Here is a 27,500-nt window from a genome sequence, read left to right as displayed (position 1 = left end):
GCTATGTGATTCTGGGTAAATTACTTAATCTCCTGGTGGCCCAGACACCTCTCTAAGACTATAGATTAAAGGTCAGTTGTTTATCTGTATTGAAACGTGGAGTATTCTAACTAGGCATTCTCTATATGAATGTAATCATAGGTCTTAACCAATAAAATAAAATAAAATAAAATAAAATAAAATAAAATAAAAGGTGTTGGTGGGTTTTATAGTACTACAAATCTAATCTTTGGAAGCTCTGTCTAGTGACCTGGCATATTTGGAATTTTCAGAGTTCATTCTGACCTTGGTAATGAATCAATGGCCCCACTGGCATTGGATTTTGCTTGCTTCCCCATTCAACCCACTGGACCATGCAGTCTCTGTAAATAGACTTTCCCCTCTGAGACCTAAATCTGTAGCTCTTTATTGCTGGCCTGTTATCTCATATTTAGTTTTTAACATCCCTGACTTTCAATTCAAATTATTTTTTGTTTCAATGCTATAAAATTGGACATGTGTTCTTGAAGGTTTTGTGGCATAATGGTATTATGTAATCAACAGCTGTACCTGCAGACCTGAGAACTATGGACCTCAGTGTGCTTCCGCGTATAATGATTGTCACCGGGGCTCAAAAGTTCTCTGTACGCATGGCGTCTGTGAGGATTTGGACCGTGAGCAGGTTGAGGTGGTAAGTTATTTCTCCCAGGACTGCTCTTTCTCAGGCATAATTCCCTGAGGAATTTATTAAACAGAGCATCAAAGACTTTCAATTCCGCTTCATGAATCTGAGAATCTTGGCCTCTTCTCTCTTGTGATGACTAACAATTACACGATGTCAAAATTACACAAAATACTTGACTCTCCTGGCAAGGTATGGTTGAAATGTGTTTCTTTTTTTTTTCATTGCTGATTTTTGAGTGCACATGAATACTGGAACCACTGACCTCCCCTGATAGAGTATTAGTTCCTTGAGGGCAGGAACTGTTTTCATCTTTGTATTCTAGCACCTAGCATAACAGGGGCCTAATAAATGTTGACTAATAAACCATGTGGAGCTCAGGGTCTTGACAAACTTACCAACCTCAGGGTAAGTTTGTCCTAACTTTAGTAAGGCGGGGATAGCCCCTGCTCATGCCTATTCACCATATATATATATACAGACATCATATGGTCTAGGGCCAGAAACTCTATTTCATTTCACTGCCCTGATTTGAGTGATGCCTCCTCTTGGAAGGAATGCCTCCCAAGGAGCACCGTGGCTAATGACATGTCAGTAATTTGTTAGGGATTCTCCTGGCAATGGAAAGAAGTGGAGCCCCTTTGGGTGGCAAAGACTAGAATCCTGAAATTCACAATGACTATGTTAGGATAGATTAGATTAACACTTTTGGAATGAGAAGTGATCGAGATTTTTGTCTGTATCTTGTGAGGGTGCCTAGTACAAAATTAGCACTGTGCCTTACAAATGGCACATACGCAGAACATAGGGATTGCCTAAAGGAATGAGGGAAGTCAGATGCTAGGACATCTCAGCTATCTTCTATCCATGGATTTTCAGAGCATTCCTAGATTCACATAGAACATGTTTGAGAAAGTGGCACCCTCTTCCCTGAGCTTCTATTAGATTCATCTTTTTAAGTGGTCTTAAATTCTATTTTTGAATGTATTTGGAAGAGTATACTAATGAATTCATTTTTTTTTTCTGTTTTATACTGCTAGGGATTGGGTTTGGGGAATGTCATGTATAACCTGATGGTGGCCTATGTGCAAAGATGCAAAACTAAATGAAGTCTCACCTTCCAGTTTATGAGAAGATGGAGGGGGAGTAAAATCTTGCTACTCTAGGTGACTCTGGAGGAGAGTGAGTCATCTTTTGGCAAAAAACATTTCCAGTTCTATTTTTTCAAATGCATTCCACATTTTACCCACGTGACTGCAAACTGCTCCCTCCAATTTCCCTGGGGAAGAAGAGAACTCCCTAAAGGGAAAACAAACTGAGTTGACTTCTAGGAGCCTGTGCCTACATGGGTGTTTTTCCCTTAAATACAGAGTAGACTGAGTTGATTGACTTTAATTATATTGAGTTCCAGCTCCTGATTGTTGTTGCTTTTACTCTGGCATCTTTTAGGCAAATGATAGGTTTCCCTTACTTCTCCAGCAAAGATGTTTCCTTTTTAGTATGGTCATGCATAAATGCTTAATCATACGAGAAGAAGGGAGGAAGAGAATCCCCTCAATTGGTTTATGGAAATGAGAGCCAGATGATAAATCTGGCCTCTTGGTTGAGAGATTGTTTCATAAAACTTAAAGTTCCATATCAACATGAGTTTTTATTATTCCCGATCATTCTCACTTGTGTTCGTCCTCATTCTCTTAGCCTAATTACACCTGCATCTGTAATGCTGGATGGAGTACAGCACCCAACGGTACTAACTGCATAGATATAGATGAGTGCGGTCTTCCAGATCCTCCCTGTTCTCCTCTGGTGGAGTGTGTCAATACTCAAGGCTCTTTCTACTGTGGGCCCTGTCCAATAGGTAAGGCATTTATTTCTTCAACCCTAGGGTTAATGGTGATGTATATTGGTACTCAGAGGCTAGGGAGGTAAGGTTCTGAACCATTTTTACCCCCACTATCACAGTACTTTTATTTGGAGGAATTCAAATTGCATGGCCATTTTCACTTAATCTCAGCTTACTTTAGCAAAGTGACAACTGGGATTTGACCGATATAGATAGATATTTAGACAATGACAGAACTGGCCATCAGGCCTGTGGTCTCGTGTGACTTTGTGTTGAGTAGAAATAGAAAATTGTCTCACTAACTGGGCCTTGGTTTCCTCAGCTGTAAAATGAGAGGTTTGTGTGAAGTAGTCTTTAAGGTCTTTCCAGGAACAAGATTCTATGACGTTCAGGGGAGCTAAAATAGACTTTTAAAATGTCACTTGAACACCATGATGCCTACATCAGATAGATGAATATATCTGAATACATAGAACACCAACAGGTCTTCATATGTAGAATTTTCCTTTTCCAAGTCTGGTATTATCCTTTGAGGCTGGTTCTTTTATCTATGGGTTAGAAGACTGGGCCTATGTAAATACTCCTTGAGAAAATAATTTCCTTCTCCACCTCTGCTTTGGAAAGAAGGAAGTGTTTTCTCCTTGCTGTGCACATGCATCTGGTGTCTGCAGCACATGCATGCAGATGTGCACACACACATATGTATACACACACACATACAACACAGACAGAGCTATTCTCAAGTGAGTGGAGTGGTAGTCACTTATTTTTATCTCTCCTCAGGGGCCATCTGCCACGTATAGATGGCTAAGGAGAGAGAGGGAGGAAGGGAGAGATAGAGAGGGAGGAAGAGAGAGAGAAAGAAAGAGAGAGAGAGAGAGAGAGAGAGAGAGAGAGAAGAAGAAGAAGAAGAAGAAGAAGAGAGAGATCACAGATATGTGATAATTATAAGCCTAGAGGGCATTTGTGATATATGCTTCAATTCTTCAATAGAGACTTGATCTCATTAATGTGTATGCTCCCTGAAATAGATCTCACAGCCCATTTATACCTTCTGATCTTGTGAGGTTCTAGTCCATAACTTCCCATAAAAATTCCACAAAGAATATTGACAGCCTTCTTGTAGGTCTTTGGAATTCGAGGTACCAGTTCTGTCTTTAGGCTCTCTCCCTGCTAATTCTTGCTCTGGCCACTTGACCAGCTACTTCCTCCTTTTCCAAACACATACTTCCTGGTGATAGCTTTTTGTGCCTCTTCCTGAGCAAATCATTGTCTGTACTGCGCTGCAACCTGTTGACACTCACAGTCCTTCACCTCCTGGGTCATATCCTGCAGCCCCTTTGGAAGGTATATCACAAAAAAAAGAGCACCAGAGAACAGTATGAGTTAGGTAATGTTCAAAGTGCAAGTAACATTTTGTTTTTGAAAGAAATATCATTTATATCTCTACCAAATAAACTTCAACTTCAATTACAAATAGCTTTGTGTTTATAACCCAAGTCGCACTTCTTAGGTGGCCTAACCTCAGCAGGTTTGTTTGGCCATTGACTTTGAGAGCCAGAATGTCCAAATACATAAGTATGCTTTCTGAACCTGCTTTTCATTGTCACAGGCTATAAAGGAAGTGGTTATAGCTGTGAAGATATCAACGAATGTGAGACTGACAATGGGGGGTGTTCTCTGGTCCCCTTGGTTCAGTGCATCAATACAGCTGGATCCTATCAATGTGGCTCTTGTCCTCCAGGTGAGCCACCAAATCCCCTGCTCCTCTCACAGCGAAACACTCATCTCAGAAAAGAATCAAACTCACTCAAAAGGAAATTCATTTGTCAGTCGCTTTTAGAATACATTTCAAGAAACCAATACTATGGAATACTTTGAAGGTAGAAATAAATTTAACTTAATTTAATAGGTGCATTCAGGCATATCAGTATTACCATAACTTATGGGAAGATCATTGCATAATAACCTTGTATTGTGATGCTAATGGAAATTGCTATCTTTGTTCATGTTGTAAAATACACATTTGGAATAATATAGCAATAAAAGATTTGAAAGACTGTATGTGAGATGTCAGACATAGGCTTATTTTTCATATGTAATTAATAAATATAATATACTCTTATGATGATTTAGATGATAAAACACCTGGGTTGTCCATCCTGAAAGAAGTCATAAACATTAATTTTTCTAAACACATATTATTCAATGAGATGGTCAGAAAGTCCTAAGTAAAAAGTAGCATCTTAATACTATAAAATGATGCCAGTGCTTTGGGCTTCCGAAGTTCCTTAGAGCCAAGAACCTTGAAGTTATCATTACAAATGTAAAGGATTTGTTAAAGAACTTGCCCGAAAATATCAGTACTTTCTACTTATACAACCTTTTTTTTAAAAAAAAAAAAAAGAAACAATTTAAGCATTTATCTACTTAATTCAATTATGAATTCCCTATTGTTCTAGGTTTTTACTTTACTTTTGTTCTAGGACTTTATACATATTACCCTTGTATGAAAGGAGAATCTGATTCATCTGCTTCATATTCTAGGGTCTTTCACTCTGGAATATTTATTACTTAGTCTTAATATAATTTTAAAAAATAACTATGTTCTTACTTTGATCAGGTTACGAAGGGAATGGAAAAGTGTGTACCCTAATAAATATCTGCTTAGAGAATAATGGAGGCTGCCATCCGAATGCTTTATGTACCCCTGGTTCAGGTAATATCATATATCTTCTTCTAGTGCTAGATTTTTAAATCGTAGTCTTTATGACAACTCTGCAATTTAGTAATAGATTATTTGAAATTGCAGGCCCTTAGCCTGGAGCTTCTTTACTTGAACCTGCAGTAGGAATGATCCCTTGTAGTAATCTCCACTCTTGGAAAATAAATATAGACTTATGCATCACTTATGGGCCATTCCACTTTAAGAACGGTGTTGATGATAGTGTAATGAACATTGGTAATTCCTACTGTGCTGCTTTTTTTTTCTTTTTTGATAGATCTCTTTGATCATTAACTTCAATACTATCCCATCCAATGGTGACCACATTCCCTTTCCATCCTTTCCATCATTGCAGACGAAAATCCCTTCACATCTTCTCTACTCTCATAGTTTGTGTCCATAGCTTTCTGTAATTCCTCCCAAGAGGATCTAACAAGGGCTAGCGAGAGTTTTCATCTTCCTTTTGTGGGCACTGTGTAGGGTTTAGGCTTTCAACCTATCGTCCCTCTTTTTACACAGCTGGCAAATCTCCTTTTCTGATCAGATTTGTCTTTGATGATTTTCATCTAGGACACCTTTTTGCATGCAAGTCATTAATAACATTATGTTTACTGCCAGATTTGAAGGGGACAATAAAGTAAGGAAACTAGTTATTCCATGCAATAAATATGTAGCAACAGAGGGCCAATTAAGATGACAAAATTAAAAAAAAAATCTAAAGATAATCACCGGTTCATGTTAAAGCTCTATAATAATAACTAAAATAAATCATCTGTACTAAAATAAGTATATAAAGTTGTATTGTAGTAGTTAGGCAATTTCTATAGATCTAAGTTCTACTTCTTGTTCAACGTATAGAATCAGATGAAGAATTAGTCCTCCTTTCTCCTTCCCTTCCTTTTTTTGTTGCATAGTCCACAAAATCTGATAACTATCTAGAAGCCAAGGTTCTATTTCCTTTTCAACAATTCCCCAATCGAATTAGTCCTTTTTATTCATTTAAACAGTCCAAACCACAGTTCAGCCAAAGAAATCTAAGAAATACGTGTGACTGGAATTTGTTAAGCTTCTAAAGAGAAATCTCTTTGTGAGAATTAAGGGAAATGAGGGAAGGCCTCAGTCATTCTTAAGAGAATAGAGACCATTCATTCATAGCTTGGAGGTGCTTCTGCCTGGTTTTCTTAGTGAGGCTCAGAGCAAACTCCTAGGATCAGGAATTTCTGAAAAATTGATGCAAATTCTGGGAAATGCAGTCGTAAATATGGAAATACGTTGCAGCAGCATGAAGGGAAATGCAATGGGTCCCGAAGCAAAATTGGTAGAAAAGTATAAATTTTGGCAATGTACTGATGACAACATGAGAAGGGAATGGGCAGGCTAATGATTCTCTTCAACAAACCCTCCTGAACAAAGTACAACTTTAAAAGCTATCCTCCCCCAAGGTTTTCTCCATGCCTTTTACTACAGGTATAACTTCCTTCCGAGATTTGGGTGAAGGTAATCACCAAGAGAGGGATAAAACAGGGAGGCAGATTGTCACCCAAGACAGAACCATGTGGTCTGCAACCCTCCCTAGAGAAGTCCAGACCAGATTATAATGTAATTAAGAAAAATAAATAAAATACAGTAAGAGATAAATAACATTACATTTTAAAACTAAGTCTGTATATGCCCCTCAGGAATCATCTGTGGAGTAGTGGCTCTCCATTTCTTTTTAAATTGGATGTCAGTTCAGGGATGGGGAACTTGTGATCATGTGGTGCTCTAGGTCCTCAAGTGCAGAATTCCATCAAAGGGCCACACTTGAGGACCGAGAGGGTCACATGCTGCCTGAAGGTCACAGGTTCCCCATCCTGGCCTAAATTATCTGCCAACTCCATAAAGAATCTCCCACAAGAAAAACTAAAGGTAGGTGCAATTCTCCATCTGTAGGGGATTTCCCTACTTGAAAAATTTCCCACATTAGAATGGAAGGCATCTTATGGGCAGGAACTGCTCCACTTTTGCCTTTCTATTTCCAGTGTAGCTAACAAAAAGCAGACACTTAATAGGTGTTTGTTGATTGATCAGAATGACGTTGCCCAAATTATTTTAAATCTCATCATTCCTACCTACTATGTGCCCAGATACTACTATAAACTATGCAAAGAAGACATGAATAAGTGAATTGATGGAAAGGTATATATTAAGCATTTATGATTTTCAAGACAATGTGCTAAGTCCTGGAAATATAAATAGAAAAGCAAAAGAGTCCCTTTTTTAGAGGCACTCACATTCTAATAAGGGAAGACAAGAAAAGAAAGGAGCATAAATTACATAGGGCCTGACCTCAGAGGATTTCCTGTCTTGTTGATGAGATAAGAAATACACATAGGAAGCTATTAAAAGTAAGATTTTAAGTTCTGTGAGGGTAGAGAGTTTATTTATTTATCTAACTATTTCTCCTGCACCTGGCATATTGCTCTGACCAGAGTAGGCACTTAATATGCATTGCTTGAATTAAAAATTGTCTATGGTGTATATGAATAAGGGCCAAAATGAAAAAGTCTCAATAGAAACTGGGTGGATTGGGGGAAGAAACTTCATGGGGAAGGGGAGACGTGAACTTGGCTTTGACACAGTTCAGATGAGTTCCAGGAAGGCAGGTGCACTATGCTGAAATAGCCACTCAATTAAAAAAATTTTTTTTATTGATTCACTGGTATAATTTAGATCAAACAACCAACTGGTTGAGTTGTCTAGCACAGCCTAAATATTGTTACACTGCCTCTACTGAGGTCAACTTCACTGGTTCACTTGACTTCTTCCCAGGTTCTCTACCCACCTGCGTCTGCCAGGAAGGATACACTGGACATGGTTATGGGCAGGATGGATGTGTCCCACTCAGCCATATTTGCCAGAGTCAGCCCTGTGTTAATGGACAGTGTATCGTAAGTATTTTCTCTCATTGAAGACAATGAAATATCTGTCCATGCAATTAATATTTGAATATACTTCCAAACCAGAAAGAGATACCATTCTAAAGTACCATATTCATTTTAGAAATGTCCTTGTAAACACTGAAGCACTGTATAAATGTCATGTTGTTACCATGGTTCTCACTACCGCCTACTTTTACAACACAATTAAGAGATAAATAATGATTTCCATTCCCAGGAATGAGTCAGAGTGGGAATTTTCTTCTCTCACTCATTTACGAGGCCATTGCAAAGATACTAGAGTGAACACCATTTACACTAATCCAGTTAAACCTCCTTTTATATTTAGTAGTCGATATTTAAGTTCATTAATGATAATTTACACTGTTGGAAGGTCTTGGTACCTGCTTAAAACATCATCAACTAGCATTGTCTTATTTGTTCACCTGATTTATCATTTGAATTCCTTCAGATGTCCTGGACACCTCTTGGCTGTTTTGTTTTTGTCCTATAGGAAACAGTTTCTAGCTATCACTGCATGTGTCATCCAGGCTGGGAAGGCACCAACTGCACAGAAAACATCAATGAATGTTTGAGCGACCCCTGTTTTAATGGGGGGACCTGTACTGACGGCATCAATGGTTATACCTGTGAATGTACAAGTGCTTGGACCGGCTCCCAGTGTCAGACTCCCCAGCAAGGTAAAATTCAAAGTCTGGGTACCAAATGAGATATTTTTGACATATACTTTTATATGGTAATTATTTTATAAGCACTTCTACTAAACCTGGTTCAGTGAATAGAGTGCTGGTCCTGGAGTCAGGAAGACTCATCTTTTTTAATTCAAACCTGGGCATAGACAGTTACTAGTTGTGTGACCCTGGACAAATCACTTAACCCTGTTTGCCTCAGTTTCCTCATCTGTAAAATTAGCTGGAGAAGCAAATGACAAACCCTTCCAGTATCTTTGCTCAAGAATACTCCAAATGGGGTCACAAAGAGTCAGACATGGCTGAAACAACTGAACAGCAACAAAGGCAAATTCGTTCTGGCCCCAGTGTTTAACTCCTCTGTTGGGTGAGGAAGCCCGTAAGAAGGGCAAACACTTATCAGTTGCTTCAGTGATTTAAGTTTCGTTTTGCTGCAATCCTCTAGCATGAGCGGAGTTGGGATTTTATTTTATTTTGTCTTGTTTGTGCTGGGGTACCTGTTATTTTGTTGGTGTGGAGAGTTGTTGGTATAGAAACCCCTTCTACTAATACAAGTCATCATCATTAACATAATCATCATTATCATCTCGTTCAATATTATTTATACAGCACTTTAAACTTGACAAAGCACTTTATAAATATCAGCTTATTTAATCCTCATGGCAACACTGGGAGGTCCGTGCTGTTATTATCCCCACGTTACAGATAAGAAAATGGAGGCATCTGAGGGTTAAGTCAGCTGTCCAGGGTCACAGAGCTACATAAATGTCTGAGGAGAGATTTGGACTCGGGCTTTCCTGACTCGAGTCTAATGCTTTCTCTTCTGTGCCACCTAGCTGCATAATCAGCAGCTCGTCGATAATTCAGTCGTAGGGAGTTGCCTGGGGTGGTGGGAAGTTGGGGCACCTGTTTATGGCTACATAGCATGTGTCAGAGCTTGGACTTAAGCCCAGGACTTCCTTTCTTCAAGACTGACCCTGGAACCTGAGGCCCTCTAGGTCCTCTAGTGTGGCCCTTTGAATCCAAACTTCACAGAACACATCCTTTTGCCAAGGGGATTTATTCTGTGAAGTTTGGTTTCAATCAAAGGGCTGCACTTGAGGACCTGGAGGGCTATCTGTGACCTTGAGGCTGCAGGTTTCCCACCCCTACTCTACCCATTATGCTGTGCTGCCCCTAAAGAGGAAATTAATAGTTTTAAAATAAAAATTGAGATTGTATTAGATTGAAAAGAATTCTTTTATGCCTGAATGTAAGCCAAAATGACTTTCTTTCAAACAAAAAAAGAAAATGACCCATATGAGTATTTCCCATTCCCAGATATTTCTTCTGTGACAAACCAAGCCACATGTTTACCCTCTTTCATCATGTAGGAGATTTATAACATCTCAAAATTCCATTTGTGTCTAGTTGCTCTCTGACTCTAGAATTCACAGTGGTTCCTGATTGCCTCTAAAATCTACTTGTTTTCAAGGACTTGGATAGTCTCTGCCCCTGCTTCCTGTCCAGCACACAGCCTCCACTGGCTGTCACGTACATACATGCTGAGCTTTTCCTGGGCCACATGCTTTCACTCCTGCTGTTTTCCCTCACCAAATTCCCTCCTTTAATTCCTCTATCTACCCAAAGTGATCCATCCTTCAAGGACTAATCAACAACTCCTACCATTTTCTCCTTTACTGTGTCCTTTGATGAAGGAATGGTCCTTCTTCTTGCCAAGTCCAACCCCCTTTGATGCCATCTTCTCCAGCAGACCATCTCCCCATCCTGCCCTACCCATTGTTCTGTGCACACGATGTCTCCTTTTCCATGTCTTTGACCTGGCCATTTCTTCCAGTAACCTCCCTCTGTACCACTTCCTTGTGAAAAACCCATTTTCTTTTAGTCCTGAGCCCAGCTGCTGCCTTCTGCATGGAATCTTTTCTGGTCTACCCCATTGCTACTGCACTCCCTCCCCAAAACTACCTTGTGTTCATTTTGTTTATATCAAGTATATAGAAGTACACAGAAGTACACTTCTATCTGTATATGCTAACTCCCTCCTTAGAGTGTAAGCTTCTTGAGGGGTCAAACTATTTCCCTTCTCTTTGTATCTGTAGCACTTAGCACAGTTCCTGGTAGATAGTAATAACCAGATGAGTTATAACTCATATTTAACTAAATGACCATTTTAAGGTTTATAAAGCATTTTTTTCACAACTCCCGTGTAAGCTGTCCTTGGCTTACAGATGAGGAAACCGTGGCCCAGATATGGTCAGTGACTTGCCTTTGATCAAACAGCTGTTGGACATTACAGTTAGCATGTGAACCCATCTCCCTCCTGACTCAAAGTCTGGCACTTTCCGAATGACACCATGCTACCTCCATTGAAACGAATCAGTAGTTTGAATGATTTAATGAGCATTTATTTGAGCAGCTACTAGGTGTCAGGAGGAAATACTCAACACAGAATGAACATGCTAAAGTACTTTTCAGTCTAATTGAGTAAATGACAAATGCAAATTAAGCAACGAATAATACAAGGCAGTATGTGATTAGGTGCTGAGTTTTGTGTGAAGATTATAAGTGGGGTAGAAGTTCTGAGGATAGGAAGATCAAAGAATGACAAGAAGGCTTTATTGAGGAGGTGAGACTTAGGCTGGGCCCTGAGGGATGAGGAGGGTGAGAACAGGTGGAGGCCAGAGGGGAGACAGTTCCAGGCTGGGGAAGCAACACAACCAAGTACAGATTCTGAACTTGAGAAGGAGGAAAATATTTTATTTGTGAGACAATAAGGTGAGGGGACAAACCAGTGCATAGGGAACATGGTGAGGAGTCCTGGACTTCTCACCTGGAGTTATCCAGATTGAAAGCTAGACATGGTTTTAGACTTGGTATTATGTGCTTTTATTCAGCCCCATTCAGCCTAGCATTTATTTCTTCTCTTAATTATTTCACATGTACTCATTTTGTCCACCTAACTAGATTGTAAGTTCCTTAAAGTCAGGGACCATGTGACCTATTTCTCCTGTATTCTCCAAGGTTTCTTTCATAATGCAAAAAAAATTAATAATTGATAAAATAAATAAATAAGTGAATGTTGATTTGTTGATTGATTGTATTAGAAAATGATCAGTAATGACACAGGATGAGAATATGAACTGAGATCATTTCAATAGCATGATGATATGCACAATGTCTCCATAAAATTTATGTGTCTGAATGTCCTAATCATAAGGACATGACTTTGATTATTCTTTTCCTGTCAGCCACTGAGTATGGGGACACTTAATTTGTAGAAAACTCATAGGGGACACGAGAACTTCTTCAAATTATTTGAAGGGCTGTTAGGTGGACGAGAAAATAGACTTTGTCTGTTTGACCACAGGGGGAGAATTAGGACCAGTGGGTGGAAGTTATCAAGAACAAAACATAGTTTTGATGCAAAGAAAATCTTCCTACCAGAGCCATGCAGGAGTGAAACAGGCTGCCCTGGCAGGTCGATGACCACTTGTTGGGTGATAGAACTGATTTTTATTTCAAGTAGGCATCAGACCGGCTAGCTTCTGAGGTCACTGCAATCTCAGATTCTAGTCACAATAAAGAAAGTTGCAAGAAGGAGTAACCCAGGAGTCCCCATCTTTGTGCGTCAATGACAGGGAATGCTTTTCAAATTAAGGGAAGAGAATGAGCATTTTGGGTTTGAGTTTCTGAGCAAATAATAGAAAGGACAGAGGCTCACAGGGTCAGCCAAGAGGGTACAGATTAAGGGAAAGAAAGGTGGGGTAGCAGAGGCTATAACTTCCAACTCCAGAGCCCAGTGAAAAGGATAATGCTCTCCTTTGGGAACAGGAGCACACTGAGAGGAAGGGTACCAAGCTTCAGGTACGATAACAACTGGTTAGGCACCAGAGCAGCTGTTTTCAATCACTTCCTGGCATTACCGATTAGGAGCCTGGGAACAAAACCCCATGCTGGTGATCGTTAGAAGCCCAGTTAGATCTAGGCGAGCCAGAGTAATTTATGCTGGGCCACATCAGTGATTTATAACTCAGTAAACAGGAACAGTCATGGATCTAGGGATGTTACCACAGGAGTAGTCTTGGAGTTCTATCTTCTTCATCTTGTGTCTAAATTTTAACTCCTTAAATTTCTTCCTGTGAGGTTTGGAGCCTAGGGTTGGGTCCTGTGTGTTTATGAGACTGAAGGTGGGTAATAGGGACTGTGGGGCTGTGGGGATAGTCTGTCTGAGGTCACAGAGAGAATTCATCTGTGCTTGAAAATTATTCTGCCTCTACTAAGAATCATGGTCTCCAAACAGGTTAGGCTGAGCCATTTTGTACAGTCATCATAAAAGGCAGTATTATCTGGGAAGAAAGCCTACAGCATTTTCTCTTAGGTATTCTGTTTGAAAGTATATTCTTTTTTTGTGTTTCTTTTTCTTTTTCAGTTTGTGGAGGTTCACTTTCAGGGCTTAATGGGTCCTTCAGCTACCCCAATTCACAGGTCATTGGCTACAATGATAATGTTAACTGCTTCTGGGTTATTCGAACAGAAGAAAGAAAGGTAAGTTGGGGGCTGGGGCTGGCTAGACATGGAAGCATCTTGTGCTGGAAAACCTACCCCAGTCTGAGGAACCCAAAATGTGATGAGAATAATCTCCAGTCTATAATCACATACAATCCATAATTTCATAGGTGCATGTAACTGTAGTTGCTAGGTAGGTGAAGTTTGGCTTCAGCTATTCTTCAGCAATGACTGAGAGAGAGCTGCCAGACATACTTCCAACCAAGCCCTGGGTCTAAGGTTCTTAGCCTCATTAACTCAAAGATCTAATATTTACCATTCCCTGAAACATGCATTCTTATTTCTAGACCACTACCCCAACTCAGTAATAAGTACCAGATCTGAGAACAGAAAGTTTCATACCAGATCTTTTATCCCATACTAGCCTGCTTAGTTTCTGCCTCTTAATTTAATGCTATAAGCACCATTTAAAATAGTTGATTAATGTTTATAATAACAGCAACATTAATATAGTGCTTTGAGGTTTGCAAAGCACTTCACATATATTATCTTATTTGATCCTCACAACAACCCTGAGAGGGTGGGTTTAATGATGAATAATGAATCTTTATTCTTGTTTTCCTTCAGGAAAGGCCCCTTTAGGGCCTTTAAAACCCAAATAGGCAAAATCATGAGAAAATGCTTTGTTTTCAGATAGATATACTGTTGTTTCCTTCCCTTTAGCCTCTATTGATTTAGTTTCTTAATCATTTTTTATCTCTTCTATTCTGTAATACTGAGAATATTTAATTTCTCCACGTAAAAGGAATTTCTCATTTGGACATTGTCTTAATAATTTTATAGCCTTGATGTTGCCAGGAAACTAATGAATAGAAGTTTTTCTTTATCACTGTGTTTGTTGTGAGATACATCATTTAAACCAGAATGTAGGGAGGAGTATAAATTCCTTGGGATGGAACCAGTCTAATTTATTTCATTTAGATATGGCATAGAAAATATGCCTGAGTGGGGAGAGAAAGGCCGTAATGTTAGTTAATTTTAAAACTCTAACAAAGCACAGGCACAAGACTTTAAAAAACGATTTCTCAACCACCCTATCTTTAAAATGATGAATATTTTACTGTATAATTTCACGATTCCAAGTCATGATTATAGAGGAGAGAATTTCATGAGCCTGTTGGTTTGTGTGAAATAAAACATTACATTTTCTCATCTTACTTGTTCCAAAGTTTAACACTAGAATACATTCTCTACATTCAATTTCACACTTGCATATATTTCTCTCCTCATATTATCTCTTTCTTTTTCTTTTGCTCTTGATGTCATCCTTCCCATAATTATCTAACCCCAGTACAAATGTTAGGACTAATGTCTAAACTCTGGCGAATGCTGATAGTAGCCAGCTAATGTTGAAATAAACTATATAAATCTGGCTAATGTTAAATCTCACAGAATAAATACAATATCAGCAATTCAAAACCTATTTGTTAAGTATATAATGTGTTGTTGAGCGCTGTGCAAAGTTCAGGGTAAGACAAAGTTTAGACATATAATCTCTGCTCTGATGGAACTTACATTTTAGTAGAGGATTTAAAACATAGTCAGATAACTAAAATACAGATTAGATATAATAAGTACATTAGACGAGAGGGGGAAGCCCAGCACTTTGTGAAATCTGAAGTAGGAAGCATTCATTGAAGGTAGAGGAGGGCATTGCTTTGGGGCTGGCCATAAATTAACCCAGTTTAGAAATATTAATTTTACATACCAATTATTATTATTTGCTTGACTTTAATGGTGACAAATTAGATAACTTTAACTAGACTTCTTTTAGTTGTGTTAGTATTTGTCAGTTGATTGTAACTTTAGCTGGAGTATGTGGCTACTTTTTGTAAGACAAATTTAACAGCCATCAGAATATTCATCAGTAAGGATGGACATGCTTAGTGCTGGAATAAAAATTCTTCCTTAGAGATGACTTCAAATATTTTAGAGTTAACCTGGAAAGACAAAAATAGTAAATTTTGGCTTGTTTTTCCCTTATAGGTCCTCCGTATAACTTTCCCAGTTTTCCAGCTGGATTCAAGTGACAGGTGTCATTCTCAGTTTCTTCAGATTCATGATGGAGATTCTTCAGGAGCATATCCCCTTGGAAAATATTGTGGCTCCAATCACCCTCCTGAACTCTTCAGCAGTAATAATGCTCTGTATTTTTATTTCCACTCTGACCAATCAGTGCACGAAAGGGTCTTCACAGTGAGATGGGAAACTCAACAACCTGGTATGTAATAATGAATAGCAAAAGATCAAATAAAAATTTAAAAATCCAAAGATCAGGTTATTAAAATTCACTCTGTTAACAAAATAATGTCAATTGATTAAGATATTTTGAGATCAAAACATCTTTTTTCCCTTAGCAAAATCTTTTAAAAACATGGTATTTCCTCTTTTTTTTCCTTTTGGAGGGCAATTGGGGTTAAGTAACTTGCCCAAGGTTACACGGCTAGTTTTGTGTGTGTGTGTGTGTGTGTGTGTGTGTGTGGGTGTTAAGGGTCTGAGGCCTAAACTGAACTCGGGTCCTCCTGACTCCAGGGCTGGTATTTAACTCACTGCCCCACCTAGCCACCCAGTAAAATTTACTTTTATTCTAGTTGACTATAAACTCTTTAAAGTCTAAGACTTTCATTTTTGCTTTCATATCCCCACTGCATAGCCCCATGCTTTACCCATAAAAGTCCCTTACTAAAATGTTTGTTGAATTGAATTGATGTTTAAGGGAAACAGGACTAGAATTAAAATGAAGGATTCCTAGAGCAAGATTCTTTCAGGGTACTATAGTGATCCATTTAAGATTGAAACATGTAGCTTGCTATAGCTGAAGGCAACCAGTGGAGTAAGGTGGCAAAGTGGATAGAGGGCCTGGCCTATAGTCAGGAAGACTCATCTTCCTGAGTTCAAATCCAGCCTCAGACACTTACCAGCTGTGTGACCCTGGGCAAGTAACTTTACCCTGTTTGCCTCAGTTCCTCATCTGTAAAATGAGCAGGAGAAGGAAATGGCAAACCACTCTAATATCTCTATCAAGGAAAGAGTCTTCTATCATGGTCGGATGGGCCTGAAAAATCCCTGAACAGTAATAAAGCCATTTATTCCATAAATGTTATTAACTCGTTTGGAACTTGACTATGAGTATTCCAGATACACTTCATGTCCAGACTTTAAGAAAATTAGAAGACTTATTTGATGAATACTCTACTAAAATAAAGACAACTTCTCTTACACTGCAGGTCCCATTAATCTACTTAAATTAAAGTTTCAGTAGAAATGCTAAGTGATTTTTCTCTCTCTTCCTTTTAGAATGTGGCGGTTTATTGACTGGTACTTATGGCTCTATAATTTCTCCTGGATACCCTGGGAATTATCCTCCAAGCAGAGACTGCATCTGGATCATTACAACCACTCCCAGCCTGGTCCTAACATTTGCTTTTGGGACCCTCAGTTTAGAACATCATGCTAATGCCAGTGGAGACTATCTTGAAGTAAGTCATCATTTTAAATCTTAAAACACTATGTTGATTGGGTTCACAGAATTTTGATTTTAATTATGTCAGTTATAAGTACTATCAGTTTATTGGCAGTCCCACCAACCTTAATTACTCATTGCCATGTATTTCAACAATCCATTTTGTCATTCTCTAGGCCTTGCCTAATTCTGTTTCTTGCTCTGATATCTTATTACTTGAGCTGGTTATGAATCAGTTGATGAGAGATTTTGAATACAAATTGAATTTTGCTCCCTAAATCTTTACTGGGAAACCCAGGTAACCTAATAAAGGAGTAACAGCAGCAGCCCTTATCTAAAGATACCATTTATAAAATAACCCCAGGCCCTGGTCTTTTGTTATAATCTGGGCCAAAAATTTGAGTCATGTGGGATGGTTGGAACCACATTTTGATTCTGACCTTGGCAGAATGAAGATTGCTTATTAATAATGATAAAATGTCCACTTAATGAAATGCCACACAACTGGAATCATTCAACTGTATTATAGAGAAGGAGAGAAAAATAGGCCTTCCTAACAACTTACTATGAAGAAATAATTCATAAATAAGGAGAATAGAGGCTATTATACTACAATGCCAGATGTTTATAGGTTCACAAAAGTGTTCGGAATTTAGAGGTTTTGTCCTGAACGTGTCCTTGGTAAGACTATTTTCTCTATTGTTATAATTCCAATGATAATTTCCAAACATAAATACGCACACTTTCCCTAGACCATTAGGGCAGAATAGTATAGAATTATTCATAAAAGATGGAATGATAAAGACTTCAAATGGCAGTCTGTACACGTTAAAACCATTAGTAAATTAGAAGTCAGAGTAATGGATTCTAAACCTTGGGGGAGAGCTGGAATGTCTACCTCGCTGTGGAAAAAATGGGGCACATAAGCTCTTTAAATTGAAATGCTGTGAAGGAATTTTCCTGAACTGCATCCTAAAAAAAAAAATCTCATCATACCACAGTTAAAAAATGCTTAAGCATTCCTCTAGATCCCTGAGAATAATTATGAACCCAAAGCTTCAGTCATTGAGACAGAGTACAGAGAAAGCTAGAAATGTGATTGTCACTTTTCACTGAGTGCTAACCCCTCACACCATCATCTGGATGTGTGTTAGAAATCTGCTGTCAAGGGTAAAAGGTAATTGGAATGAAAGAAGGATGAAAATTATTTCCTAGGTTAGTTCTGTCCCCTTTCATGCCATCCCTCCCACTCACTGAATGAGGACAGCCTTATATACAACAGAATCCTAAACAGTCCTAAAAAGTTAAACAACTTACAATGAGCAAAGGGCTTTCTAAGGCAAAATCTACAAAAAAAGTTTCTACTTAACTGATACAAAAATTGTCCTTTTTTTTCCCGTCAGACTTCATCAGTCTGGCAACTCTGGTTTCACTTCATGTTTCTCTGAGAGCCCAGACCAAGTTGGGACGTCATTGGCATCACTGCTACCAAATCTTCAAGTTTCTTTTCATGTGCTTGATTCCTGATGGTTTCTTCTAACCCTTGGAGTGTACCATATTCAAGACACATGGCATCTTTAAAATAAAAAAAAACAACAGACCAACCCAATGTTTAGGAAACAGGGCCACTCTTAAGGCAGAATAGAAATAGCATTGCTAAAAATCAAGATAAAATAGTCTTCAGGATATAAAATGTATTTGGAAAGGTTAAGTGATACCTCAGTCTCCTGTGCTTGTTGGATCATATAGATTGGTACCTAGAAGAGGAGGACTTAGCAACCATCCTCTTATGGATGAGGGAACTGAGGCTTGCACAGGATAAATGACTTGTCCACACTTTGATCCAATGATGTTGGGCTCTTTGCTGTTCTGTGAAGGAGACTCTCCATTTCTCTTGGCCGCAGGCATTTTCACTGGCTCCCCCCGTGCCTAGAGGGCTCTTCCTCCTCATCTCTACCTGTTGGCTTTCCTAACTTCCTATAAGCCCCAGCTGAAATGCTAAAATGCCTTCTGTAGGAGCCTCCTCCCAGCCCCCCTTAATTCCAGGGCCTTTCCTCTTTTAGTTATTTCCTATTTGTTTTGCATATAGCTTATTCACACACATTTCTTTGCTTGTTGTTTCCTTCCATTAGATTGTGAGTTCCTTAAGAGCAGGGACTGTCTTTTGCCTCTTTTTGTATCCTCTGTGTGACTGGCACTTTAAAATGTTTATTGACTGACTGATAGAGGTATAAATGTCAGAAGAATATTTCAACCCATGTCCTCTGACTCCATACTCAGCTGTCACTCAAATATATTAAAGAAAGAATGAAAAGGCATCGATTAATGAACTTACTATTGTGCTGCTCATTGGTACTAATCCCTGAAGTACAAAAAGCCTGAAAGCCTTGACTTCAGGAAGCTTACAGACAATGTATTTAGGGGAGTGGTAGCCAAGGAAGGGTGTTTTGATCTGGGAGGGCGTATTCAACATTCTGATAGTGCTGATTGGATGACAGTTTTAGAACAAGAGGTGGTGGGGTTGGGGCAGAGGTGGGAATATACTCTGCCTGGCATGGTCTACAAACTTCTGGTGTGGAGGGTAGAGATGCAGAAGCAGCAGTTAAAGGACAGCCTTACCAACTCCAGCCAAAATATTCTAGGCAACATTAAAAAATCTCCTGGAGCCATTATTTTAAAAGTACGAGTGATCCCGAAGGTAGCTTCCTTAGCCAAAAGAGTGATGCCGTAGTAATGAGGAGTCATTGACTTTACTGCTTAGGAAATTATTCCCTGAAGCAGCCTCTGAGTTTATGACTTGGCTTGGTTGGGCTTGTTTGTCTTGCCTAGGAATATTTGCTGCCAACCCTACCTCTGGTCTGCATAAATGAGTCCCTTGGAATGATCCCATCTGGAGCAGTGAATGTGCCATGCTGTGTATTTGGAAGGGAGAGGTGTGACCCATTCATACAGAGCGAGTTTATCTTGTATAATTACTTGCATGTATATGTGTGGTTTCTTGGGAGAATGGAAGCTCCTTGAAGACAAACACTGTGGTCTTTATATCCCCCATTCACAGCACAGTGCCTGGTGTATCACACTGGGACTTAATTAGTGCTTGTTGTTCGATGATTGATTAAAAAAAAAAAGAATCTGGCCACTCTACAGGATCTCATTTCTTTTTCTTTTGTTTAGGTTCGAGATGGTCCCCTGAATCTTGACCCCGTGCTTGGGAAATTCTATGGCACCCTGTCGGTGCCACCTCTGGTGACTACTGGTCCCTTTGCCAGGATTCATTTTCACTCAGATTCCTTAGGGAGTGATAAAGGCTTCCATATCACCTACATCACTTCACTTGGTAAGCAACCTGCTTATCCTGAGCTCAATGTGAAACCAAGGGTTCAAGGGGACATTTGCAAGGATTATTTGGTGTTGAAGTTAGATGGTGATTTACTAAAAAATTATAGTTATCTTCAGAGTGCCTTTTTCATGACTATTTTTATAAAAGTCTTAAGTATTTTTCCAACAATGTTTCAATTGTCCCAGAGCTTATGGTCACCATTTAACAGACAGAGCCAGGGGGATTGCTATGAGATATAAAAGGAAGAGAAGATTTGTGATTCTGGTGTGAACCAGGGAGTATGGCAATGCCCCTGTTGAATTGGAATATACATGTTGAGCAGACGTTCATCTGTCTTGTCACCATATATGCTTAATGAGAAGTCAAGTCAAACTGGAAAATGTCTATTTTAAGGCACGGCCCTCAGAAAGAGGATGACTGTGTGTATACCTGTGTTAATGGATGTACAGGTGTGCACCTGCTGTGAACCAGGCAGTTCATTAGATTTTGCACCAACAATTTTTTCTTTTGATTTGATCTCAGTGGATCCTGATTGTGGAGGAAATTACACAGCTGCTGAAGGGTCTATCATCTCTCCTGGTTGGCCCAGCCCTTACGTTCACAACAGACAGTGCATCTATATCATTACCCAGCCTCCTGGTGAAAAGATCCATCTCAACTTTACCCAAGTGCAACTAGAAGACCAGAGCCACTGCCTACAAAGCTCCATTGAGGTGATTTTCCTTCCTTAATGCTATTTTCGTCCTTATCAGTGTTGATATGTCTGGAGACACAATGGAGTCTTTCCAAGATAATTTATTTACCTAAATTAACTATCCTCTGGGTTCAAAAGCCAAAGAAGATAAGAAGAAAAGAGATAAAGGTTAGAGTCTCTAGGTGAGGATGGAAAGAAAAATATGATAATAGTGAACTCGAGCCTGTTGAACCAAATGAACCCTGAAGGGAACAGGAGAGAATGCTGGGAACAAGAGATAACCATTGAGATTATCTCCTAGAGGATCATAAAGTTTCCTTTACAGATGAGTATCTGAGATTAGATAGATGACTTGTCGCTGGCTGCTGTACTTTCATTAGCTTTTTCTTTTTTGCAAGCACATTTCCATGTGGCAGATTCATCAGGGTCAAAGGTTCTATAGGGTTTCTAGCACTTTCCAAACTTCCAAACAAGGAATCATTTAATCCAGCCCAGTCATTTTATAGATGAGGAAGGGGAAACTCAAGAGATGTTCAGGGACTTGAGCAAGTAAAGTCATGTGGCTACTTAGGGACAGAGGCCAAAAAAAAGCAGGGGTAAAAAACCGGCCTTTTAATAGCTTTTTTAAAGTTTGCAAAGCACTTTAGATAATCTCATTTGAGCCTCACAACAATCCGTGGAGGTGGTTAACACAGGTAGTGTTATCTCCATTTTGGTAGATGAGGAAACTGGGGCCCTGAAAGATTAAGTGACTTGGGCCTGGACAGCTAATGCCAGAGGTGGAATGGGAGCCCAGGTCCTCCTGATAACATGCTTCCCACACTGATCAATGCCCTTCTGTCCCCCTTCCAAACTATGTGGCCTTCCTCCATTTCTGTACCTGGAGTTACAGCATCCTAGAGCTAAAAAACACCTGGGAGAGCTTTCATTCACCCTGTTCACTTATGGAAGGAGAGACTGAGATTCAGAGTTAACTGGATTTTTTCTTTTTGTCATTTGTATGTATTTACAATCACTGTAGTGGCAGTTTCCATTTAAAGAGTCGTTGATTTTGATCAGAATGAAGAATTTTGATTAAAACGAAAGAGAAGGCAGAAACAGACAACCGTTGTTTGTGTGGTTAAGGATGTTTTTGCCTAATGACTGGTGGAACCACAGTTAAATTTGCTGCAGCATAAATGAACAAAACTTCTTGTGGCTGTTCATCATCATCCATTTCTGTGATCATAGCTGGGTCCTTACTATTTTGTCCGCTCATCTAGCCTGAAATAAATCTTTTTTTTTTCTGTGACAAACGTGCCATTCTACAAACCTTCCCTTTCCCCCAACCCCTGCCTCATTTAATTTTGAGTTAGAGAGCTTAAAGAGAGTTCTAATGTAGAATATTGTGATGTTGGGAATCTCTCTCTCTCTTCCTTTCTCTCTCCTCTCTCTTTGTCTCTCTGTCTCTATATCTATTTCTATCTGTCTCTCAAGAGTAAGTTCAGGAGTAAGGTTCTACCTCACTTGGTGAGGGGAGCAGTTTACTTTTTATCCCTAGTCTCCTGGAGGGCAAAATCTACACTATGGAAAATTTTTTTGCCTTTTTCATTGCCAACTGAAATTAAATTTCTGACGTCTATTTTCTCCCTTTGAGAAAAGACAGAGCCACTTATGGAACACCATTCCCGGATGAAGACAGGAAAGTTGTAGTGTTGCTTTGGCAACAAAGACACAAGCCATTCAACTTCCTAAGAATGAAAGTTATATTTACCATTAAAAAAAAATCTGTGTCCAGATCTTGGGGCCCACAAATAGAAAGAGCTCTGGATTTCAAGTCAGGGCACCTAGGTTCAGAGTCAAGTTCTGCTAATACGTAGTCATTGCTGGAACTTGGAGCCTCAATTTCCTCATCTGAAAAAGAAGGATAATATGAATAATACCAGCAGTTTTACTAGCTCAGAGGGTTGTTGTGGGGATGACATGATATGTCATAAAGTTCTTTAGAACATTTCTAAATCTAAGTCTTAGCCTTGTGTTTTATGTGTATAACAGAAACTTAAAGAATGTCTATTGAACTGAATTGAGTTGAGCTCTCTTGTGGTCTGGGAACTCATGAAGACCTCAAGCTGATGGATAGGAGAATGAATTGACAGCCTGTTTCCAGCAGTAATAGTGCTTTTGTTTTGGCTCTTATGCCCAGAACAAAAGGTGAAAAGGGGTTGGGAATGAGATCAAGGGGGTGCACACATGGCAACAGATAGAGGGCAAGATGGCCTCCCGGTGAATGGCTGGAGGACTGTTTAGAAGGTGAACATGAATCATAGTCTGTGGGCTGGGGCCACCCTGTATAATAGTGGGCTAACTGGGTTGGTTTGCATTTATTCAGTCACCAGTCATTGGGCTGAGTCCTAGGCAGGCTACCCCCCTCAGGGCCCAAGGGCATGTATTATAGAGGTCCTGGAGGAGGAAGTACTATGAGTAGACTGCTGGCATCAAAGATGGTAAGACTAGTAATGTATAATTATAAGATTTGAATAGCATGTTAGCAGCTTAATTTCCTCCAAAATGTTAATAAAGTAAAGCGCTGGCCCTCATATGGGTATTTGTATTTTAAAGGAGGACCAGTTTGACAAGGGGAGTGGGTAGAAAGTGGTTAACTCAAAGGACTGAAAATCCACTGAAGGTCTTTCGGGCCCTGTGATTCCCAGGTTAGGTAAGGGGAGAGGGAGGGAGATTCTTTTGGGCAGGAGAGCCTTCCTGGCATTCTTACTACCCCAATGGCTCTTCTAGGAATATGCTACTCTTAGTTGGCCTGAGTTTGTCTGATGTTGGAAGTTAAAAAGAGCTGGGCCTCATTAGTGTTGGGATGGGAAACTACCTGTGAATATTGGGGACCTTTGACTTCTCCTTGAGGCAGCATTGCATGGTAAATAGGGAACTTTAAGACAGTAACCTCCATGAAGGGACTGAATTCTCCCAACTCTGAATTTAGAATCCTAAGTTTCCCTACTCTAAAAATGCATAAGACCTATATCACACCAAAAGCTTAGGGTAGCACTGAACTTCTAGATGATTTGAGAAAAGACTAGAGATCTTTTAAGTATGATTTTTAAAAAATAGTGACTCAGCTAAGAATTGTTATATACAAAGGCTGCTTATACTTTTACAATTTTTTTTATTTTTAAAAATTTCACAAACATATCCTATTAAATAGACACTTAAGATAAATTTCCTGACATAAAATTGCATCCTTTATTGAGGAGTATTGTTTTTAAAGACATATTTTCTATTCAGTAGCAGTACTCTTTATATGTTCTGGCTCTTCTGAGTGGAATTTGGTGCCATAAGGTAGTAGTCTGTAATATTTCTTGGATTTAAGGTAGTCTGGGTTTTTAACTGTGGGTGTGAATTAACTGGGGCATCTAGGTGGTGTAGTGAATAGAGCCCCAGGCCTGAAGTCAAGAAGATTCATCTTCCTGAGCTCAAATCTGGCCTCAGACACTTACTATCTGTGTGACCCTGGGCAGGTCACTTTGCCCTGTTTGCCTCAGTTTCCTCATCTGTAAAATGAGCTGGAGAAGGAAATGACAAACTTCTCCAATATCTTTGCCACAAAAACCCCAAATGGAGTCATTGAGTCAAATACAATTGAAAAATGACTTAACTACAAATTAACCTAACAAAATTTATAGATTGTTGAACCATTCATCTCTTTCTCATCCCCAGATGTCTTCTAAAAACTCTTCATGGAAGAATATAGTATGCAGTGTGGTCTAGTGAGCAGAGGATGGCTTGTGGGGTTAGGAGCGGAGATGGGAAAGCAGGAAAGAGGATCCTAGTCCTGGCTCTGCCCCCAACTCGCTGTGTGTTATAGAGCAAGACCCTCCTAGGGCCTTCCTCTATAGAATAAGGGCTAGCTCCAGAGCAGGGGTTCTTGGCTTGAAGTCCATGAACTTATTAAAAAATATATTTTTATAATTGTATTTCAATACAATTTATTCCCTTTGTAAGCCTAGGTATCTTATTTTACAAATTGAAATAATCATTCTGAGAAAGGGTGCATAGGCTTCAGTAGACTGCTGATAATGGGTCCCATGTCACAAGAACAGTTAAAATCCCCTGACCTAGAAGATCTCCTTCTAGCTCTAAACGTCTGTGAATGAATTTTGTCCCTCTAGGGCAAACTTAGTTGAATCAGCAGTTGAGTCAGTCATAAAGAGGGCATTTTAGTGATGCAAAGCATTCCAGCGAATATGACAGGCGTGCGTTTTCCAAAGTACAAGGCAATATGTCTCATAATTATTTTATAAGGGCTTTAAGCATAAGAATGGAGTGAAATATCTATCAGGTTGTAATGAAAGCTTAATTTTTAATCTCAAGAGAGGCAAAGTATTTGCGGAATAATACTCCTAAAAACCATCAGGGCCAGAGTTTGAGGTATGTGGGGGGGGGGGGGCGGGGGGAGAAGGGGAAAGGGGAAAGAATTGGAATGATTTACCCCCCAACCTTAATAGCTTCATTCAGCCCCTGCTTGTTGGTCATTGTGGGCAGCAGGAGGGAGAAAAGGAAAAGAAAAGCAAAGAAGAAAATGGAAAGGAAGGAGAAGAAAGAAAAGTAGAAGTATCCAAAAGTGGTTTGTACTTGCTCAGAAGAGAGGGATCCCCGGGAAGCCCAATTAAAGCCAAAAGAACTAGGGCTTCATGCGTGATCTCTGATCTCTACCCACCTCCCACAAACATGTGTCCAGCATGGACTGAACCAAATCCTTCCTTTTTCTCTTTGTTTGGAGCTGAATACATTTGGTTCTGACTATACAGATGGTCAAGGGTGATCAATAGACTTTTTGAGGCTCCACCAACTCCAGGGAATTCCTTGCCACAGTTTCATATATGTTCTTCACAGTGGATTGAGGGTGTCATCCTGGAAGGGCTGAGAGCAGAGAAGTGCAACTTGAGGGCAGTTCCCACAAGCTGTCTCAGTAGAAGGCAGTCTGAATCTCACTTGTTTGTAGTTTACCATAGGGAAACATCCTTAGTGTAAGAGATAGAAGAAAGTGAAGGGGGGAAACATGCTAAAAGAACGAGGGGTTGCATTATTTGGCCTATTTAGTCAGAAAGTTTTGTCAGAGACCCAAAGCAGGTACTTAGCTCCTCCCTTTGAAGACAATCATTAATTCTGTCATTATTTTCAAATCTTGTGCTACTGTTTAGTAAAAATGGCAAGTAGACTTTCACATGATTGTCTTTTATTATTGTAAGATCTTTTTATATACTGTGTGAGAGGTCTGAACCTCTGATTTTATTATTCCCCCCCCCACTTAATAGTATTATTTTCCCAATTACATGTAAAGATATTTTTCAACATTCATTTTTATAAAATTTTGAGTTCCAAATTTTTACTCCTCCTCCCTCACTCCCCTCTCCCATTCCCAAGACAGCAAGCAATCTGATGTAGGTTATACACATACAATCATGGTAAACATATTTCCAGATTCATCATCTTGTGAAAGAAGAATCAGAACAAAAGGGAAAAACCATGAGAAAGAAAAAACAAAAGCAAAAAAAAGTGAAAATAGTCTGCTTGGATCTGCATTCAGACTTCATAGTTCTTTCTCTGGATGTGGATAGCATTTTCCATCATGAGCCTTTTGGAATTGTCTTGGATCATTGTGTTTCTGAGAAGAGCTATCTATGTCTTTCATAGCTGATCACTGCACAATGCTGCTGTTACTTTGTACAATGTTCTCCTGTGAACTTCTGATTTTACAGGCATAGGAAATTCTTGGTGTGGAAGCCCCTCTGCCAATGCATTAGTCAACAAGCATTTGTTAAGCTTCTGTTATGTAGCTGGACATATAAAGAAAGGAAGAGACAGTCTCTGTTCTTGAGGAATTTATAATCTAGTAGGGGAGACAACATTTAAACAGCTATGTATATCCAAGATATATACAGGACAAATTGAGAATAACCTCAGAGAGAAGGCTCTAACCTTCAAGGAAACTGGGAAAGCCTGCTTACAGAAGGCATTGAAACCAGGAGGTAGAGATGAGGAGGAGAGAGTTCCAGGCTTGGGTGATAACCAGTGAAAGTGCTCAGAGTCTGGAGATGGAGGGCAAGGGATGGCAAGAAGGCCAGTGTCATTGGTTTTAGAGTATGTGGAGGGGAGGAGAATGGACAGGTAGGAAGGGGCCAGCCAAACAGAAGTGTTAGTCTTTGATGCTGGTGGTTATAAGAGGCTGCAGGAGTTGTTGGGATTGTGGGGTGCCATGGGTAGACGTGGGCTTTAGGAGCATCACTCTGATGAGTGGAGGATGGGTTAGAGTGGGGAGAGATTTACCAGCAGCTATTGTAATAGTTTAGGCATGAAATGATACTGACTCCTGGGATGGTAGCAGTGTCAGGAAGTGAGGGGCCTAATATGAAAGAGATGTTACAGAGGTAGAGTGGACAAGACTTGGAAACAGATGGGACATGTTGGGTGAGAGAGAGAGGTTGTGAGTTATGAGCCCGGGCAACTGGAGGGATGGTGGTGCCCTTAGCAGTAACGAGGCAGCTGGTAAGAGGAGGAGGTTTTGGTAGGGAGTTGACTTCAGTTGTGA

The 27,500-nt window shown here is 39.6% G+C and overlaps 1 protein-coding gene across 1 annotated transcript in view; it reads left to right on the top strand.

The window, feature by feature from the left end:
* The window catches only part of CUBN (cubilin), a 298,821-nt gene that overhangs the window by 15,269 nt on the left and 256,052 nt on the right, over window positions 1–27,500 (top strand). Inside the window, exons 7-17 of the mRNA XM_069086260.1 lie at window positions 544–670; window positions 2,360–2,519; window positions 4,117–4,248; window positions 5,128–5,223; window positions 8,041–8,159; window positions 8,662–8,848; window positions 13,287–13,402; window positions 15,410–15,644; window positions 16,721–16,902; window positions 20,061–20,223; window positions 20,749–20,939. Of these exons, the coding sequence (XP_068942361.1) occupies window positions 544–670; window positions 2,360–2,519; window positions 4,117–4,248; window positions 5,128–5,223; window positions 8,041–8,159; window positions 8,662–8,848; window positions 13,287–13,402; window positions 15,410–15,644; window positions 16,721–16,902; window positions 20,061–20,223; window positions 20,749–20,939 (1,708 nt within the window). The remainder of the gene's footprint in view (window positions 1–543; window positions 671–2,359; window positions 2,520–4,116; window positions 4,249–5,127; window positions 5,224–8,040; window positions 8,160–8,661; window positions 8,849–13,286; window positions 13,403–15,409; window positions 15,645–16,720; window positions 16,903–20,060; window positions 20,224–20,748; window positions 20,940–27,500) is intronic.

The sequence above is a fragment of the Petaurus breviceps genome, unplaced genomic scaffold (genome assembly GCF_028583685.1).
Source record: "Petaurus breviceps papuanus isolate PSGF00001 unplaced genomic scaffold, PetGlider_PUasm1.0 178, whole genome shotgun sequence".
In the NCBI taxonomy this organism is placed as follows: domain Eukaryota; kingdom Metazoa; phylum Chordata; class Mammalia; order Diprotodontia; family Petauridae; genus Petaurus; species Petaurus breviceps.
Note: the sequence above shows the minus strand (reverse complement) of the source record. Positions and strands in the feature narration are given on the sequence as shown.